The sequence below is a fragment of the Sus scrofa genome, chromosome 1, assembly GCF_054392235.1.
Source record: "Sus scrofa isolate SSC_HxYL_T2T_F1_AM1 chromosome 1, Sscrofa_HxYL_maternal_Yorkshire_Landrace_v2.0, whole genome shotgun sequence".
NCBI classification, from domain to species: Eukaryota; Metazoa; Chordata; class Mammalia; order Artiodactyla; family Suidae; genus Sus; species Sus scrofa.
The window spans coordinates 123,642,645-123,663,381 of NC_139383.1; the positions used below are offsets into that span (position 1 = coordinate 123,642,645).

Genomic DNA, 20,737 nt, shown 5'->3' on the forward strand with positions numbered 1-20,737 from the left:
CCTTACTTGTACAAACTGCATGTTGAGACTGCTAAAAAGTGCTAGTTTATGATGGAAGAATTTTACTTTACAGAAGAATTCCAGTTAATGAGTGGGAAAGGAATGAGAGAATCCGAAAATCAGCACTTCGAGGTCCCTAGGAAATAACTGACTCAAGCAACCTCCATGGAGAGACGAAACAGCAAAGGCAAAGCTGGTGAGGGACATCACAGCTGTCCTGTGGGCTGTCACCACCCGAATCCACAATTGGCCTCAGCATCACCCAAAGCGGGACTACCAGACATCGTGTGCCCCAGAGCAACACGGAATGCATCACACAGCACCACTCATGGTGTATACTCACCTCCACCTGCCACCCAACACACACACACAAAGTTGAAATGGAATCTAATCAAGCTGACAGGTAAACAAAACATCAAATTCAGAATGTGGACCTTTTATAGGATGACTGACTTGGTTCCTGCAATGAGTCACTGGGTGGGGGTCCACTTGCGTGGGGCAGGGAGTAAAGAGTGCATGCTCTAGATTAAAGGACTTTAGAAATGTTACAACCAAACACAGTGGACCACTCTGTATGCTGGTTGGAACAAAGTATCATAAAAAGACATTTTAGAAAATTTTACTGCAGATGGGAATTAAATAGGACCAAGACATTATCAATTTTGTTAATCATAGCACTATGATTAAGAAGAACAAGTCCACATGCTTTAGAGATGCACAGTGAAATATACAGGAAACATGCAGAATGTCAGGGATTTGCTTTGAAATAACTGCACAAAGGAGAAAAATAAAAGGAAAAGAAGGTGTAGACAGGCATATGTGGCCAAATCGTGCTGTCTATTGAATCTGGGAAATGACTCATCATTACCCTCTTTGTCCTGAGTGAATTTGACATTTTCATAATAAAATATTTTAAATTCTACCTGATGTCAAAAAAAAAAAAACACTCCAACATGAAAAGCAAACCATACAGAACAGACTACAATAAGAAACACACTTAAGAGAAAAAATCCAATGTTGATAATAATTTTTTAAATTAACAATTAAAAACAGTCACTGGATAGCCTGTGATACCTATTAAATTTGCCCAAAACTACTGACTGAAGAAATCGTGTTGGAAGGGCTGGAGAGACAGCTACTCTCATGTGTTGCAGGTGGCATTGTAAATTAGAATGACCCTTTGGGCAATTCGGCAATAAATATTAAGAGCCATAAAGCTGTTCATACCCTTTGACCCACTAATCCCACTCCTGGGAATTTATCCTAAGGATATAATTCAGATGTAGGAAAAAAGCTATATATACAAAGATGTTCTTGCTCCTATTATTTATAATAGAGAGAAAATGGAAATAACCTTAATGTCCAGCACTAAAGGAATGGGTAATAAATTGCAGAATATCAATGTGATGGAATATATTACACAAACATTAAAAACAAATGCATTACAAAATGGAAAAGTGTTTACAAGAAAACCTGGAGGGATAGAAAAACAAAAGTTTACAATGTGAAAGTAAAAACTGGAAGAGAAGTTAAAGAAATGAAATCATTCTAGGGTTGGGGTAGGATTATAGGCAAAACTAAATTTGTTTAAATTTCCTTCAATTTTTGAAGGAGTAATTTTCAAAAATCATTGCTTCAGTGTCCCTTTTTCATTCCTTCTTATAGTGTTCAGATTTTTTTTTAAATTGACTTTTAAAATCTTTAAATGATGGGCAAAATATGTGCTGAAATTAACTGAAATGTTTCAAGAAGTTCAGGGGTACTAGTTCATCAAATTACATAAAAAGTGACTTCAGGAAGTTCCTGTTGCGGCTCAGTGGTAAGGAGCCCAACTAATTAATATCCACGATCCCTGGCCTCGCTCAGCGGGTTAAGGATCTGGCATTGCCACAAGCTTCGGCCTAGGTCACAGATGCAACTCAGATCATGTGTTGCCATGGCTGTGGTGTAGGCCGGCAGCTGTAGCTCCGATCCGACCCCTAGCCTGGGATCCTCCATATGCCATGGGTGCGGCCCTAAAAAGCAAAAAAAAAAAAAAAGAAAAAAAGTGACTTCACACACACTATTTCACCATCTCTGAAATATCAGAGTGGTCTGTGAGTCAGGACAGCAAGAGATGAGGGGTAATGACTTTCAGTGAACAGCTCACAGAAAGAGACAGAGAGGATTCTTCTGATCTCTGCCACTAGATTTTAGCTTTAGAAATAAATACAAGACACAGACATCACATGGAGAGAGAGCTGAGGGGAGAACTGTGAGCTGGTTCTGGAGTAAAAGAACAGTATCGAGGATGTGGGGGATCTGCAACTTCCAACAACAAGGCTCAAGTGTTTTCAGCAAATGATGCCTCAGGAAGCAATTGTGCCTTTTGGCTAAAAACAAATGCTGTGCAATGCCCTTGCTTTCATCCTCAAGCATTTCTCACAGAAGCATCCTGCACAGTATATTCTGTGGCCGGGGCTGACTTGTTCAGATTACAGAGAAAGGGTGCTTAGAGACTGATTCCCAATTTACTCCCCTACCCCGGGGGTCTCCTCCTGGAGCACATCCCCTGACTTCTTCCAAGTGAGGCCCACAGTTTCTAAAATAAGAAGAGTCTCATCCTTCTGGGTTTGCTCATGTTCGAGGTAACACTGGACTCCCAAACCTTTGACTCTTTTCCACAATACCTAAGTCACACGTTTGTGTGGAAAATGCTATTGTTTCTCAATGCCAACTTCAAAGAGCCTTCAAATACTGTCTCCTATCAGATCTGGAACGATACACACTCAAATTAGCTACTACTATTTCTCTCTCCCTAGACTATCAGCTTCTTTAGAGCCCAGTCCTTGGTCATCTTCATATTCTCAGATATTGAATGAATTGATCAACAGATCTGTCCATCCATTATCTCTAAGCAATCTACCCCTTAGATTTCAGGGGCAAAGTTGTGTGGATCAGACTCTTAGGGGCCTAGATGAACCTCTAAAGCACCCTGCAAAGTTGGGGGCACCCCCAAATCCAGGAAACTATGTAGCCAGTATGCTAGTGAAATCTATTTGGTACTTTTGCCTATTTGGGTAGCTCTTGACTCATAAGCTTCTAAATCCGACCTTCAAGAGGTTTAAGGACACTTCATGAAGCTGCATTTAAATCTAGCTGTCACCAGGTGGTGGTAAATGACCCAATGTACCAGGCTCAGGTCAAGACATTAAGAAATGAGAAATCAGATGAGATTTAGAAAATGAATGCTGCTATCTTACTTTCCAAGAATGTAATCTTGTCACGGCAGTTAAATTTAAATATCAAACTTATAGAACATAGTGAATAAACCCGTCTTGGTAAAATCTAGAACCTTTTTACTGATGTTAACGCATTGAACAGATGATTAATTTTGGTCTTCATTAGCATGGTTTTTGTAACTCAAACTGAAGATATGTCTTGCAGCCTAACGGATCATGCAGGATGTTGGGTGTCTAAGACTATAGGTTAGTTTGATATTTATGGCAGAGGCTGGGAGGTCATCTAGTTTCTTAAAACTGATAGCAGCTTTTCTTCACATTAACTACAACTGAGTTACCTGCATAGATGGTTTGAGCAAAGTATTTCCTCTTCAGCACAGCCACACACTGGAATAACCTGGAGGAGCCATCACATCCAGGCCCTAACCCCAGAGATGCTGAAGCTAGCACTCTCTTCAAACCCTCCCAAGCTTCTAATGTTCAAACTCCCTAGTGTGGACACAAGACCTTCTGCTCTGGTCCCACTTTATCTCCGCAGCATCCTTTCATGCCTGCCCAGCCCCACAATGAACACTGCAGAAAAGCCACTCCATCCTCTCAGCCTGCTGTGGACGTACAATGGTCCTGCTTCCAGGCCTTTGCATAGGCTGTGCCTTCACCAGTGGAGCCTCCCACCCTCCATCCCCTTCTGTACCAGGAACTCTGCTGTTAGGAAATACTCAACAGTCACCTCCCAGGCCAGCCCTTCCCAAGTCCTTCAGGCTGGTTGTGGGGCTCTCTGCTCTGTCCCATTTCAGCCCTTCCAGCAAACTCCTAGTAGGACCCATCCCTGCCACTACCACCCTTTGCTTACTTCCTTCCCCTTCATCAGACACAGAACCCACATGGAACAGATGTTTAGTGTATCAATGATCTCATTATATGAAAGAGCAGTCCTCCTAGGAGGTGAAATCACCCCTATCAATCCACACATTTTTATAAACTGCTTTGGAAATAGATTCCTATAGTGAAAAGATCCCTGCCAATTTCCTTCAAAAAGAGCTTGTATGTCAACCAGACTGAAATGAAACTGTACAAAAATTTAGTAAGGTCTTGTTAGGGATTCAGAGCAACCCAGCAGGTTTGAGCCTTTTCAGCTTCCTGGAATTTTTTTTTTTTTTTTCCATTAGTGACAGACATGTAGGACACGGGTCATTTCGTGTTAGATGTCAGAATGTGATACAGCCCTATAATTAGAATGATGCGAATAGTACCCAATTGTGCAAGACTCATGAAACATAACTCAATATTGAGGTTGGGGATGTGGCAAGAAATGAATGAATATAAGACATGCAGCAGCAAACAAGTATTAAATACTATCATTTGATATCGTTTTTTAAGAAACTGTGCTTTGGGGTATTTTTTCTTACCAGTTGGCAAATGATAACATACATGTATCTGAAAATGCCTTATGTACCAAGAGACACACTGAAATGGAGCATGATATCAGAAGGCACATTAAAACTGATGCTCCCATTGAATTCAATCGTTTAAAATCTTATAAGGGTAAGGGAATATGATTTTTAAAATCCAAATTAGGTTTGTGATATTATTGCTTATTTTCTTTGAAATTTGTTTTATTCTGTTTTCATTCTAGTTTTAAGAGTAACCATTTAAAACACTTTTATTCAAAATCAGGGGGTGAGGGCTTTTATTCAAAATCAGGGTGTAGGCACGCCTATTGTGACACCTGACACATTAAAGAAGTTTCCAAACCTTTACCACTAACACTCTACTTTGTTATTCTTTTTAAAAGACTCTTATTTTAAAAGACTTTCTACTTTATTTTATTTATTTTTTTGGTCTTTTCTAGGGCCACACCTACGGCATATGGAGGTTCCCAGGCTAGGGGTCCAATTGAAGCAGTAGCCGCCAGCCTATGCTACAGCCATAGCCACAGCCATGCCAGATCTGAGCTGCATCTGCGACCTACACCACAGCTCATGGCAACGCCAGATCCTTAACCCAGTGAGCGAGGCCAGGGACCAAACCTGCAACCTCATGGTTCCTAGTCAGATTCCTTTTCACTGTGCCACAACGGGAACTCCAAGCCTTTCTACTTTAAAATGCATTGATAAAGAATTCATTTTCCCATTGAAAATGTTCCAAAGATGGATAACTGCCAATCAAAACAGTTAAAAGGAGTCAGAACGAGATAACTGCACTCTGAATTCTAGGTCAAAGTAAAGCAATAGGATTCCTGAATGTGAATCCTTCTAGATGTTTGGTGAGAAATGTATGATACTGGATTATTGGAAAATTTGACAGGAAGGTAACTTGAAGATCCCCATTACTGTTTTCAAAATCCCTAGCGATCCAAGGATTCAGTGATCTGATTGGGGCACAGACGGCACCAGACAGTCAAGAACTTTCTACAACTCCCGCAGGGTTTTAGTCACCTCCCTCAGCTCCCTCTTTCCCGGACACAGCCTTGTTTTCAACTCAACCTTTTGTGATCTGATAGTTTTCTCCATTTCCCTTAGCAAAACAGAAATCGTGTTTGCTCCCCAAATACCTCACCATGAAAAACATGAAAATAAAATGAGAATAACTGATATTTTATATCTTCCTCTGAAAATGTTTTTCATTTTTGCTACACTTTTTCTCTATTCTATTCTAGAAGTGTTGTAACACTGTAATTTCATAGTTATGTATTTTTAGGTGCGTTGTCTTTGATTAAAAAAAAACACAGTAAAAATTTTAAAAATAATGACGTTACCCTCTTTTCCTAAAAAATAATAAGGCAAAGAGACATGACAAATTCAGGATCCTCCCTGCACTAATGCAGCAGGAAAGAACAGTTTTAAAAGGACAAGGAAAATGGTACATTATCTCATTGGGGCGGGGCGGGGGTAGTGAAGGGAATGAATTAAGGCCACAACAAAATGAAACTGAAAAATTGCTAAATGAAGCTCTGAGTGGGGAAAATGAAAAATCAATGAAGGAACGGAGGGAAAAAAGGTACATTTTTCATCTTCATGATGCCTGATTGGGTTTGGGGAGATTCATTTTCAATTAATGTGTCTTGTGGCATTCAGCCAGGCCAGATATGAACAGGGCACACATTTTAATCAATTTTTTTCTATTAAGTTTGAAGTAATATATAATAATAGAACTATACCATTCAAAAGGATCCGTTGAAACTAGCTTCTGAGGTAAAATAATCTAATTTGGTTTGATTTCTCTCTTATATTAAAGATAACCCAACTTCTGTTTAACAAGGAACAGCACCCTGACTCTTCTGGGTACCTGAAGACGACTGAACTATAAACATGAGGGAAGGATGAAGAAACTGGCTTTCCAATCTGCATGCATTCACTGGGAAGGGAGAAAAAGGGGTGTCCTGGGTACCAGGGCTTTTGCTGGCTTAGCTCATTATTTTCAGAAACAACCCTAAGATTCATCATCCCCATAGACGAGAAAACTGGGGTTCCTAGAGTTTCGTTGTTCACTCATTCCTCAACAATTGGCCATAACCACCTCTGCACTGGGCCCAGTACTAGATCCCAGGAGCATAGCAGTGAGCCAGGAAGACCTGGTCTCCACTTGCAGAGAACAAATACCCAGGTAAAGCAGTGAACAGAGAGAGAAACATACAAGTGAGTGCAATAGGGAACAGGAAAGGTGATGTGTGGTCCTCCCACCTACCCAGAGATCTGATGCACCTGCCATCTGCTGATGGGGTGAGGGGGAAGGTTCAGACCACAGGACTCAAGAGGTGACCAGCTCATCCCACCTTGCCGGAACTTTCCAGGTTTTGGTCTCATGTGTCAGGAACCATCTCATTCATAGGCACACCAGGACAGCTGGTCACCCTAGAGCTCGATGCTGGCAGGGCTGAGATCTAAACCCTCATCTCTGATGATGAGGTTCGTTCACACCACCCTGATTTCCACAGGCTGGCCTCCATCCTCCCAGTAAGGACAACGTCTCTCAGCAGTGCTGCCTGGAGATGAAGCCAGGTAGGGAAGAATACTGGCAGATAACGGCTTCTTTTACAAAGGATTTGCTGGGGCCCTAAGACTTCAGGCTGTTCTTCTCTGTGACTTGAGAGGAAGATGGGATGCTGAAGGGGCAGAGGGTGCTTTAAGCGTCTCTATTCCTGCCCTGCCCTGGATGGATGCAGAACCAGAAACAGAAGACCATATACTGAACAGGAATCCGGGGAAGAACCATTTCAAGCTAAACAGTGAGAATGTACAGGCACACCTCGTTTTATCACACTCACTTTATGGCACCTTACACATAATGCATTTTCCACAAATGGAAGGTCTGTGGCAACTCTGCTCAAAGCAAGTCTATCAGTGCCATTTTTCCAATAGCATTTGCTCACTTTGTATCTCTGTGTTACATTCTGATAATTCTTACAGTATTTTGAATCCTCCACTGGCAAAAAGATTAGAATTTACTGAAGGCTTAGATGATGGGTAAACATTTTGTTTTAGCAATGAAGTGTTTTTAATAAAGATATGTCCATTGTCTTTTTAGACATGATGCCACTGCACACTTAAGAGACTACATAACTTTTATACATACTGGGAGACCAAAATATTCATGTGATTCTCTTTACTGTGATACCTGCTTTATTGTGGTAGTTTGGAACCAAACCTGCAATATCTCTGAGATAGGTCTGTATATGGAAGCACCCAACTCCATACCAAGCACAAAGGTCATGCTAAAAAATATGGTAGTTTAAAAAAATGTTCCTAAAGTTCGAGTGCCCTGGAACATGGACCCTTACCTATACAGGCCAGGACAATCCTGGGGGCCCTGCAGCTGCCCTTCCTGCCCCTCTCCTCTCCTACTGGCCAAGAACCCCCTGCCAGAGGCATCCCTCTGGGGCTCAGATTGGATCAGGCACTAGGGAGCCACAGAGGAATTAGAAGCAGAGTACTAAAGGACACTTTCTTGGTCTGTTGTTGATAATGTTTTTATTTATTCATTTATTTATTTGAGTTTTTAGGGTTGCGTCCACATCACATGGAGGTACCCAGGCTAGGGGTCCAATCAGAGCTATGGCTGCCAGCCTACACCACAGCCATAGCAACGCAGGATCTGAGCCACATCTGTGACCTACACCCACAGCTCATGTCAACGCTGGATCCTTAACCCACTGAGCAAGGCTAGGGATCCAACCTGCAACCTCATGGTTCCTAGTCGGATTCGTTTCCGCCACACCATGTTGCTGATAATCTTAGTCCCAAGCTACATGCCTGGTCTCTTCATTATGACTCCCTCCTACAAACCAGTCAAACTAGAATAACGTTCCCTGAACCCACCCTATAATTTCTGGCCTCCATGTTTTGGTTTTTTTATTTTATATCTTGTTTGACATGTCCTTTTGCACCCACTCAATCCCTGCCTAGAAACATCTAACCTAGCCTGCAAGACCTGGTCAAATATCACCTCCTCCCCAAAGACTCTCCACCCACATGAGAATTGGTGAACACCGACAGGACTGAGCTATGCCCTTAGTGTACATTCTTTCCGTCAACCAGCAACCTCTGAAGGAGGTACTATTATCATCATTCCCATTTTTTTGATAAGGAAACTAAATGTTGGAGAGGATTAATAACTTGATCAAGACATAAAGCCCAGTCAAGAGTAGAGGCAAGATGCAAAGTCAGATTTAATTTACTTTAAACCTACAAACTTAAGCACTATGTTCTCCAGCTTCTGTGCCCCCAGAATAGAGCTCATTCCCCTGCTTAATGCTTACATTCTGCCTTGAGTTATAAAAAAGTTTTAATATCAGGAGTTCCCACTGTGGCTCGGCAGAAACGAATCCAACTAGGAACCATGAGGTTTGGGGTTCGATCCCTGGCCTCCCTCAGTGGGTTAAGGATCTGGCATTGCCATGAGCTGTGGTGTATGTCACAGATGTGGCTCGGATCTGGCGTTGCTGTGGCCGTGGTTTAGGCCGGCAGCTATGGCTCTGATTAGACCCCTAGCCTGGGAATCTCCTTGTGCTGTGGGTGCACCCCTAAAAAAAGCAAAAAAAAAAAAAAAGTTTTAATGTCAACCAGAAAGTCCTTTGAAGGCTTCGAGGGCTCATATCCATTTTTAGATTTGGTTCATAAAAAGTGCTTCTTAAATGTTCACTGATTAACCCATCACCGAACTCTCCACAAGTTGGATCTAGCTCTTCATTACCCCTGTTCCCACCCAGTGCTGTGTGTAAGAACTGTGTTTTCTGCAGACAAAAAGGCAGGGGAACAAGAATACATAAAGACAGTGGTGCAAGGGAAACAACTCTTGATAAAGGAGAAAAATCAGTGGGAGCAGGATGGACTACTCCAATACATGATGTTAGAGAAGCAAGCTTTCCAAGAGCAAAAAAAAAAAAAAAAAAAAAAAAAAAAAGTAAAAGCTCTATTCATATTATATACAAAAACAATAAATTCCATATGCATATGGATTATTCTTTATTTGTTCAACAAATATTTATTGAGTACCTGCTATATGCCAGTGACTATTCGAAGTATCAGGAATATAGCCATGAATAAAACAGACAAAAGACACTGCCCTTAGGGAGCTTACATTCTAGTGGAGGGAAATAGACAACAAATAAATAAGCAAAACAGGTAAGTGTAAGATATATTACAAGATAATAAGTGCTATGGAAGAAAATAGGATAAGGAAGAGAATGATGGGTAAGAATGTAGGGGAGGGGGTGGAATTACAGACCTGAAGGTGAAAAACAAAACTCTAAAACTTTTGACAAACACACGAGACACACAAGAAGATGGATAACTTTATACGAAAATTTGACAAGTGTATATAATACAAAATACCATATATAAACACATGGAAACCACTGACTAGGAGAAGATAACACTGTTCAAATATTTTTGATAGATGACTAATATTGGCTGTTTACAGAGTTCCTACATATCAGCAGGAAAAAAGAAAAGCAACCAAACAGAAAAATGAACAAAAGTAGGAACAACTAATTCAGAGGAATGGGAGCCTGATTGGTCAGTAAACTTAGGCTCAATCTCACTGGTTGGAATGAGCAGTTATCAGGCTGATGCGAATTAAAATGAAGACAGAGAGATACTATTTCACCACTGGCTAAAATTACCATCAACGGTACCAAGAGGTGGTGAGGACATGGAGAAATCTGTTCCTCGTACATGACATGTATGCTTGGAGAACAAGAAGGAAATACCCAGCAGAGGGGAAGCTGTGCCAACCTCAGGCCCTGGCAACTCCTCCCGAGTATCCTCCCCAGAGAAGCACAGAGATGTACGACATTGCTTGCAAAAGAATAAAAAACTGGAAAGAAGCTAAATACCTATCAACAGGACATATTACAATATATTCAGGTAAAAGAATATTAGATGGCCATTAATCTGAATAACTTAAATCTATATGTAACAATCTCAAAAACAAAACTGGAAAAAAGAGTCAGTTGTGAAATATATACAATAAAATGTATTTACATATTACAAATAAAAATGTACATACTTTTTAAAACATAGAAACTGAGCTATATACTGACAAGAAACACATATATGTCTAATAAAAGCAAAGAAATATGGTCTGGGTAGAAGCCAAACTGCCTCTGAAGAAGGCAGTGGGTCAGGTTGGTGGTGGGAGTGAGAAGGAAAAAGATAAGGCCTGGGAAGGGTAAAGTAAGAACTTTTTTGTCTATAATGTTTTATTTAGAAAAAAATCTTAAAACATGCTTAAGTTTCAAAATGAACATCTGTTAATTCTAGAAAGGGAGTACGTAAGTTTAATTTTTATCATTCTCCATAAGTTACTATTATTTACACTTCCCCCAATTATTAAAAAAAATAATAATAAGCAAAGAACAAGGCTGGCTTTGGAGTCAAAAATCTGGGTGTGGACCAAGCACCATCATCCCTTCTGGAGAGACTGCTGGCTACTATTTTTTAAAATTCTAAGTCTTGATTTGCTGTACTTAAAAAATGGTGGTAATAATGGTTTCCCACAAAGGGTTAGCGTGGGATGTGAGGTCTCTATGCATAGCCCTGAAATACGAGAAACACTCACCAGCTGGTAGTTACCTGGATCGGGGCACAGCCACGCAAACCCACTATGTTCAGAGTGTGAGCACCTAGGTCTCCGAGAAACATTTCAGACCAATGAGAAACAATTTCAACAAACAGAAAGTGAGTTCAATGACATTTACAAAGAAAAGCCCTTTTCCCTTGAAAGGACAATTTGAGTCACAAATACATTAATCAGTACATGTCCTACAATGAACCTATGACATTTCTATAATGCAGAGGAAAAAAAGGTTTGCACCCATGTGAGCTTTCTGATACCTTCTAAAAACTTCATTTTAGATAAAGCATCTAAAGTGGATAATACAATGTTAAACAACAGAACTGCAAACTGTAATATCTGCAATTACTTTAATAAATTTGGCCTCAACTTTTGAGCATTGTCTCCTTTGGGTGGGGGTGTGAGTGGCCCTGAGACAAATTACAGCCTTAATAAGAGCCCAAGGCTAAGGATCCAGTTAAGGGAGAGGGAGGGGGATGATGGGGTGGTAGTGTGGAGTCAGGTGGGGCAGGATTTGAGAATCTAACTCATATTTGATACAGTAAGTCAAGTTCACACCATATTACACTCCTAGCAGGAAGGGGTGAATTGAGGGACTCAGGCAAAGGCAGCGAGGAGCAGGTGGAAGGAGGTCCTGTCAGGCAGGTGACCCAGATGTAAGGAGAGCCCCAACTAGCCTAGGAACCAGCATGTAGCCTAGGGGGAAGGGCATGGGGCATATAGGGCACAACATTTAGGAGGCACTCTCATGGTCCTGCAGATAGCCCAGGCACGTCACTCACTCTCTGTCCCGTAGCATAAGGCCTATCTGGCCTCTAGCTCCTGTCCATAGCCCCAAAGAGAGAAGGTCCTCAAGGGCAGGGAGAAAGCACACAATCCTGGGAGAGAGGCCCCCACTGGTGACCCACTTTCTCTAGAAGTCAGCAGATATCCCTATAAACAGTGCAGTCCCTATACCAGAGTGACATCTCAAGTGATTCTTAAATATGATTCAAAACTCCCCAGCAGAAATCTGGAAACCCAGTAAAGTAGATGGGGATCTGCATTCATACAGGACACTGGCATAAGTAAACTGCATTTACAGTTCATTTCTAATGTGGGAAGCTATTCATCAGCTTCCTTCCCCATCCACTGCCTACTTGCTTCAGCTGGGCAGAAGCATCTAAGTGAAAGTTTGACCAAAGACAGCTAATGACAAGAAAGGATCTACCTGCCACTTTGCCATGGAAAAGTGGTGGGTGTAGAAAACTGCCCAATGTCCAAGTGACACCCAGCCCCTTAATAAACTCACATCATTATTATTAGGCTAATACCACCCATTGACTATTTTTACCACTTGCTCTACTGCTACTACAATTCTCAGCAACTGTTTAGTTATGAAGAGATATCAGCACTTACGGCTGTCTCAAGAAGACCTCTCTAAAAATAAAGCATACATGGAGGATATTTCACTTTGACATATTTTAGTCGAACATATTTCTATTTTCATTAGATATACTTCTTCTTTTCATGAAGTGAGTTGAACTATCTGTTCATGGTGATAGAAGCAATTCGTACATTTCTTCAAGAAGAGTGCCAAGTTGACTAGCGCTGTTGATCTCCATTCACAAAGGACATCCTCAGGGCCACCTTCCACACACAAATATAATCAAACTATGTGGACACGTGGCTGCTTTTGTATTTTCTGGGGTGTGATCTGGTCGGGAGTACTTCATTCTGGAGCACTGGAGTTCTTCAAGCCTGCTTCCCATCTCTTTAGCAAGTGTCCTTGGAAGCTTTTCCATAAATAAGGCTTCATTTTCCAAGATCTTGGAACCAGACTCCACCTGAAACTTTCTTAAATATTTTTTAGTGCTATTTTTCATTGCAGTTCCTTCTTTGATGTCTAGGAACCCATGTTTCTAAAAATACTCTGTGGATCTTTGAGCTCTCTTGACTCTGCAGTGTGAAGCTGTAAAAGTTGAGGTTACAGTATGTAGGTGCTTCCACAAATGAAGGCCCTACATGGCCGTGTTTTCCTTTCAATAGTATGTTCCTTCGTGTTTTGTTCATCAGCTCATCACAGATACATGCCACCTCTTCCCAGCAGAGAGAGTACAAGTGTTCTTCTAACCACGAACAATCAAAGGAACTGCTTCCAACCCAGAGCAGGCTACTATTTTGTCATCTTCCAAAGAGCCGAAGACTAAATCTGGAGAAGAGCTCGTGGGACATGATCTGGAAACAGTTCAATTGAGTGGGTTAGGGTTATGGGCTCAGTGCCCCGGCTCCTTTCCCCTACCCTCACTGGGCTAATTATCAGTGATGGAGATCACTCTGAACCATCTAAACACAGGGTGTTTGGCAAAAATGTACTTTTGCATTGTACATTTCAGCACACAAGAATTTTAAAAATAAATTGTGTGCTAACAAATGGCCAATCCATACAAAATGGAAAATTCTCGGGATGGAGAGAATTTAAATTCTTTAAATTGCTTTCCTGCAGAAAGCTGCTTTGGTTGGCAGAAGACTGAGCCTTGATGAGAATAGGTAAAGAGGTGTGAACGTCCTGTTGGCTGAAGAAGTAACACTTAAAGATGTGTCAGCTGTTCACTGCTCTGGCTACAGAGTCCTTCCAGCCTTGTGCTCCTCCCTGACCTCCTGCTTTCTTTAAGGACAACTAAAGAACTCAGTCTGATTAGAGACAGAGGACCTAGTCCTAACTTGGCTTTTCAGTGGAAGAACGAAGCCCAAGGGCAAGGATGACTGGAACTCAGGTAACACTAGATGGTAAGATCCACAAGGGCAGGACCACATCTGCATCGCCCCCCATGATACCCAGACCCAGCAGAGAGAAGGTGCCAGCAGATGCTTGGTTAATGGATGGATGAGTGAATTTCCACACAAGTGGGTTTTTTTTTTTTTTTTTCAATCTCTCTAAATTTTCTAGCAAATCCTTAAATGTCTCAAAGAGGCATATTTGGGGGCTTGTTTTTTTTTTTTTTTTTTTTTGTCAGATCCAAAAACAGTCAGAAGAACTAGTGATGGGAAGAAGATAACCAATCCCTGACATACACCACAAAAGGAGACTTAATTTGGTACAAAGAGCCAGCCTCCTGGGGGTATTTGCTCCCACTCTTCACACAAGACACTCTGTATCTTTTCTTGGTGAATTTAACCCCATAAGACATGTGTTAATCCTTCATTTCAAAAGGGAACATCCTGCTCCTTCTCACATGCGCAAATCTTTACTGAAATATACTGTCCCACACAAGGAAAATCAAGTCATTATTGAGCTAAGGACTGCAAAACCCAGGCCGGTCATTTTTTTTTTCCAGTATATCATTATTATTATTAAGAAATGACACTCTATTGAGGTGGAAGTAAATATATTGCCTAGCAATTAAGGATTCTAAGAACCCGAGTAATCATACTTGGATGTTTTGAGCTGAAAAAAAAAAAAAAAAAAAACAGTCCATCTCTTTCTCTCTCTCTCTCTTTCTCTTTCTCTTTCTTTCTTTCTTTCTCTCTCTCTCTCTTTCTTTTGGCATATGGAAGTTCCCAGGCCAGGAACTACAAGCACCGCAACACAGGATCCAAGCCACATCTTTGACCTACACTGCAGCATGCAGCCATGTCAGTTCCTTAATCCACTGAGCGAGGCCAAGGATTGAACCCACATCCTCAAGGACACTATGTCGAGTTCTTAACCTCCTGAGACACAACAGAAACTCACTTTCTTCCCAGACATTAGGACGAAGATGACAGCAGCAGTGGACACAGACCAGATTCCTACCCTGGGGAGTGTGAAGCCATCACACAGATAAGCTTTCGGACTTCATGTGAGGGAAGGAAAACTGTCCCTAACACTGGTGACATGTAAAGGTTGCCTCTCTTTCCAAGTCAAATTTGTCTCATTATCTGGGGTGAGGGGGCTAGAGTTCACAGACAGAAATATACCTCTCTTCTAAAGTCAGAATTCAAGATTCCACAAATGACTAATTCAGTTGTCCAGATTTTTCAAAATTTGGTCCAAATGACTTGAACTCTTTTAGTGTATTTGCTGACTTTACCCATTGTGCAAACTAATGAATAGGCTGAGATGGTTTTAAAAAAAAAAAAAAACAGGCACAGCCTAGTAAAGAATAAAGAAGAATTCTTATATAAGGAGCTTCTTCCAGACTTATAGTCTCACAAAATGCATCCACGATTAAGGGGTAAGTACAGCCAGTATTAGAAACCTTTTCTTTATGTTGAACAGAAAGCTGAAATTTCCCTCTTTGCAAGTGCCACCCAGTGGCTCCAGCCTGCCTTTGCACTGCAGTACAAACAAAAAGATACTCCCTCTTCTCCATGACCGTTTTCTAAGATGTGCATTCAACACTCACGTTTCTCCCTGGCCATCCCTTGCCCAATTCCTTCAACCATTCCCTGAATTACTAGAGTTCTCAACTCCTTTCAAACCTGATCCTTCTCAATGTGCTCATTTATCCCTGTTTCACGTTTCTAACTTAAAAAAAAAAAATGGCTGCAGTAATTGAGATTTTAAAACTTCTTTTTGTTGTATGAGTCAACATGGTATACTGGACAAACATATACATATATATTTTTTAGGGCCGCACCCACAGCATATGGAGGTTCCCAGGCTAGGGGTCAAATCCGAGCTGTAGCTGCTGGCCTATGCCACAGCTACAGCCACAGCAACGCAGGATACGAGCCACGTCTGTGAACTACACCACAGCTCACGGCAATGCCCCATCACTGGTCGAGGTCAGGGATTGAACCTGTGCCCTCATGGATGCTAGTCAGATTCACTTCCCCTGAGCCATGACGGGAACTCCAGGACAAACATATTAATTCTAATACCTGACTTAAATAGTTTTTAATTTAAATTTAGAATTAAGGCTCTCTTTCCCTGTCTCCATCCAGCTGTTGAAACCCAGCCAGCCCCTAGGTGGTGCCAGCTCTGACAGTGCCATCCTCAGTTTCAGCCTGTGACTCCTTTCCAACGACTAGATCTTTCAGATCACATCACCAGCACTTAGAGAAGCTTTATCTGGATGATATTAAATCACAGGGAGTAAAGCAAGGCATGGACAGTGATCTTTTTATGCTTTGCCTATTTTCATATATAAATATTCCCCTACTCCTTTCAAAGTGGTATGTCTATTGTATTCCAGAAGGACATCAGAAAACAGAATCCTAAACTACTTGAAAACGTCTTTTAAAAAAGACCCACTGGAAACCCTTAAAGATGATAAGTGAATCAGAAGCCAGCACATGAGGTTTGGTTCACTGGTTCTCTGATATTAGATAGGAAACGATGCAGACCAGCTTCCTGTGGTGAGAAGGGGGAGAGACTGTTCCTCAGTCAAGGAGCCACTCGGGGAAATGAGGGTCAGCCTTGTTCCAGACTTCATGTGTGTGACCCTCAGAAGCAGAAAAGCTATGATCTGACGGCCATGGTTTCCCGAAATGCTAATTGTGACACAGCGACCCTCTGCCTTGGGAAACACATTCCTGACATCTACCCAGTGCTGTTGTGGGGCAGAACCTCCCCATCCCTGCTGCTGGCTGTGCCAGGGGACTGCCAAGTTGCTGGTGGATTGCTCCTCTGAGCCTTTGTTCCCCATTTTCTTATTCTATGGCTCCCTGGGACTGACATACGAGCCAACCATGGGATTCAGCGCTGCATGACTGGATCTCTCACTCTGGGAGCAGATTTTATCTAACATGTATGTTTCGCTTATACGCAATTAAAAAAAGGTGTCCTTCCCCATTCTCACAATTCCCTGACCTTAACCTCACTCACAGCACCAACATTTTAGAGATTAATAAGCTAAATACATGTTTAATCTTCTATTTGTCTGTCATATGTATATGCTATTTATTATAAGTAGATATACTTTTAATTCAAGTAATTCATTAACAGATAACTTTTCAGAGTTGTGTCTAATATAAGGAAACTTTTTTTTTCAGTTTTTCCTCTGCTGACCAAATGTTTAATTAAATCTAAAACTTTCTTTGCAAGTTAGAGAATTAGACCCTAGGGAATTCTTATAACCCTGTTATAGTACTAACTGTTCTTTTTTCTTTTTTGTCTTTAGGGCCACTCCTGCAGCATGTGGAGGTTCCCAGGCTAGAGGTCTAATCGGAACTGTAGCCACCAGCCTACACCAGAGCCACAGAACACGGGATTCAAACCTTGTCTGCGACCTACACCGCAGCTCATGGCAATGCCAGATCCTTAACCCACTGAGCAAGACCAGGGACCGAACCTGCAACCTCATGGCTCCGAGTCGGATTCGTTAACCACTGCGCCACGACGGGAACTCCCTAACTGTTCTTTTTTCTATCTGATTTTTTTTTGGGGGGGGGGGCTGTGCCCATGGCATATGGAAGTTCCAGGGCCAGTGATCAAACCAGCACCACAGCTGTAATCAGAGCCATAGCAGTGACAAGATCAGATCCTTAACCCACTGAGCTACAGCAAGAAAAATACAGCACAGACTTTTTCCTATGCAGCATCACCACAGCAAGAGATAGGTTACAGTTACACAAGTTCAAAGAAATTTTATTCTTCTTAGAGAAGCAGAAATGTTCAACTTACCTGGTTTTTGGTTTGTTTGTTTTTTTTTTTATTTAGAAAAACGGGATAGTAAACTATCTCCAGCATTTAATAAGCCTATAACTTGGTTTCCCATTAGATAGTTAAGGAGAAAAAATGATGGTAAAAAAGAGAAAAAGTGAAAAAGAAACAGGAATGGGAGAAGAAAGAGAGTAGAGAAAGGACAAGAGCAATAACAGGGGAGGTATGTTCTGGGGGTGCAACCCCTGAGTTGAAGTAATCTGTTCTTGTCACACCCTTTGGTCCTGAGTTGCAGGCACCTGCAAAGGGCAGATATTGCTGTCCTGTGTAGGTGGGTAAACTTATGAATGCACTTCATAGCTTTCTTAATGGCAAGCCTTTCATCTGGGGACAGCCATTTTTTGGAGGTATAATCACTGGGGGACATATGAGGAGATTCTCCCCTGGGTCAAAACAGCAGTGGCTTGAGCAAGTTCACTACTGAGCCACAGGAGACTGAGCTGAGTCGGATCTGGCTCTGCGGCTGAAGTGTCTGCACCGCAGGAAGCAATCCTGGGCCTATGATCCTTGACAAGGGCTTACCTCCTCGACCATCTGCTTGACTTTCTTCTGCTGGCAATGCACCATGTCATCTAGGTGTCTGATCCGCTCCCGGAGGCTGGCTGACGCCTCCTCCAGCTGCTGATACCTAACACAAACAAAAGAAAGAGCAAGTGAACCCAAAACCAAGGCAGCAGCACCAGCACAGAAAATCACACATGAAAGCAATATTGCCAATAACCAGAAAGGGAGCTCTAAGATGCATTCTTCCTACCTTGTATCCTAGATGATTAACTACCAATCTACCACTCCATTGCAGCAGGAATACAGGACCCCTTTTCAAGTTCCCACTTGCAAGTTTCACCCTGTCTAAGACAATTGCTATACTTTCCAGGGGCTGGGAGAGAAATTTTTTCAGCACCACTTCATAGGTAGGAGAGACTCTGTTTTGGAGTCAGTACAAACTTGGAACATCCAGTAAATTACCATGATTAGGAAAACAGAAAAGAGTCTAGGAACACAGTGAAATATCTAAAATCCTGGGAAGTCTGGAATTAGGGTTGTCCCACACATCATTTATTTTGAGAAAATGGGAAACATGTTGAAAGACTTTCTCTCCATTAAAACTAAGCAGACCACCTCATAAAACATTTCTTCCTTTTTTAAAAAAAAATTTTAAAAAACAGCACAAATTATCCTTTGACTTAACTTTGTTAACCAAAGAAACCAACAGACAGTTTGGATTCTACAATTCTTTGAGGCCACTGAACTGGAACATGGACGAAGTGGAGCAGTCTGGTGGTCTGCTTACCACTTCCATCTCTGCCAGACCCTCCTCAGCATTTAGGAAGATTCCTACAACTCTGAAAACTCTGAGGTTGCATAAGAAGAAGGAGAACAGATAATTTTCAGCACATACTATGCAGCAGGCAATACACCCAACAGTTCTCTCACAATAATAACCGAACAAGATGGGCACTGTTAGATTCATTCCAACTCCCCCAACTTCAAAAAAGAATTCCCATTTTACAGGGAAGCAAAGAATATTAGGGAAATTAGGTAACTTGCTGAAATGTTCAAAGCATCCCAACCCTGTTTCCCTTCACTAAAGGGCCATGTGTGGCCTCTCTGCCTTCTGGTTTCTAGAAGAGGCTTGTGCTGCTCCTGCATTTTCCATGCAGGGCTTTGGACACCCATAGCCAGAGGACAAGGCAAGCTCTCACTGAGGAATGTGTGGAAACAAAGACATTGTAAAATTAGTTTCTCTGGCAATGGTATTAGTCACTGTTGATGAATTTTCTCATTAACAAGATATATCCAGGAGTTCCCATCATGGCTCAGTGGAAATGAATCTGACTGGTATCCACGAGGACACAGGTTCAATCCCTGTCCTTGCTCAACAAGTTAAAGATCCAGCGTTGCCGTGAGCTGTGGCATGAGTCACAGGAGTGGCTCCAATCTTGTGTGGCTATAGCTGTGGCTGTGGCATAGGCCAGTGGCTACAGCTCCGATTCGACCCCTAGCCTGGGAACCTCCATATGTCATGAGTGTGGCCCTAAAAAAAAGACAAAAAAAAAAAAAAAAACCCAGGTTATGGAGCACATTTATAGACTGAACTTTGGCGCTTGCAACAGGCTTCCATGTGTGCCATTGCATTAACAGCCAGGTGAGGGCCGTAACATGTGGCTATAAATTCCATGTTGGGAGCTTTCAGTCCAATGTTTTGCATATAATCATCTGCAATGAGTGACAACAAAATGAATACAAGGACCAAGTGAGTCCACAAAAAAACCATCTAAATCCACTACAAGGCAAAGGACAAAACATCTTACCTTTCTTTGTCAGAATCAGTTATTTCTGCTGACATTTCTGTTTCATGCTCCAGGAGTTGGAGTTGAAGCTGATGGCGTTCCTAAAACAAAAAGACACTAATATGTAATCGATGGATCCCAAGTTGGCCAGAGAATGCATAGCAAGCAACACCAGCACTGGTGAGTTCAAGTCTATGTGACACCCATGGGTTTTATACACACTCACCAGGGTCCGAACAAAACTCAGAAATGTCACATTTACTAGTGTGTATGTATAGACATATTGCTCAATTAGAGACAAATACCCTGGGTAAAGCCACTCGAGATTTAGTGTTTTGGAGTTCCCATTGTGGCTCAGTGGTTAACGAACCCAACTAGTATCCATGAGGACATGGGTTCGATCCCTGGCCTTGCTCAGTGGGTTAAGGATTCGGCGTTGCCGTGAGCTGTGGTGTAGGTCACAGATGCGGCTTGGATAGGGCTTTGCTGTGGCTGTGGTATAGGCTGGCAGCTATAGCTCT

General features: G+C 41.8%; 1 protein-coding gene and 1 long non-coding RNA gene across 3 annotated transcripts in view; one reads left to right on the plus strand and one right to left on the minus strand.

The window, feature by feature from the left end:
- Positions 1-7,726, plus strand: part of LOC102160652 (uncharacterized) — a 282,960-nt gene extending 275,234 nt beyond the window's left edge. Inside the window, exons 4-5 of the long non-coding RNA XR_014810669.1 lie at positions 74-403; positions 7,159-7,726. This is a non-coding gene — a long non-coding RNA (uncharacterized LOC102160652). The remainder of the gene's footprint in view (positions 1-73; positions 404-7,158) is intronic.
- Positions 1-20,737, minus strand: part of MYZAP (myocardial zonula adherens protein) — a 98,780-nt gene that overhangs the window by 28,762 nt on the left and 49,281 nt on the right. The window contains exons 9-11 of one of the 2 annotated variants that reach the window (XM_021094634.2): positions 20,238-20,317; positions 18,448-18,553; positions 9,669-13,514 (exon numbers count right to left, since the gene is read on the minus strand). In XM_021094634.2, coding sequence (XP_020950293.1) covers positions 13,461-13,514; positions 18,448-18,553; positions 20,238-20,317 — 240 coding nt within the window. In that variant the 3' untranslated portion in view covers positions 9,669-13,460. Of the gene's footprint in view, positions 1-9,668; positions 13,515-18,447; positions 18,554-20,237; positions 20,318-20,737 lie in introns of those variants that run through there. The other variant, XM_021094625.2, reaches the window with a different exon arrangement.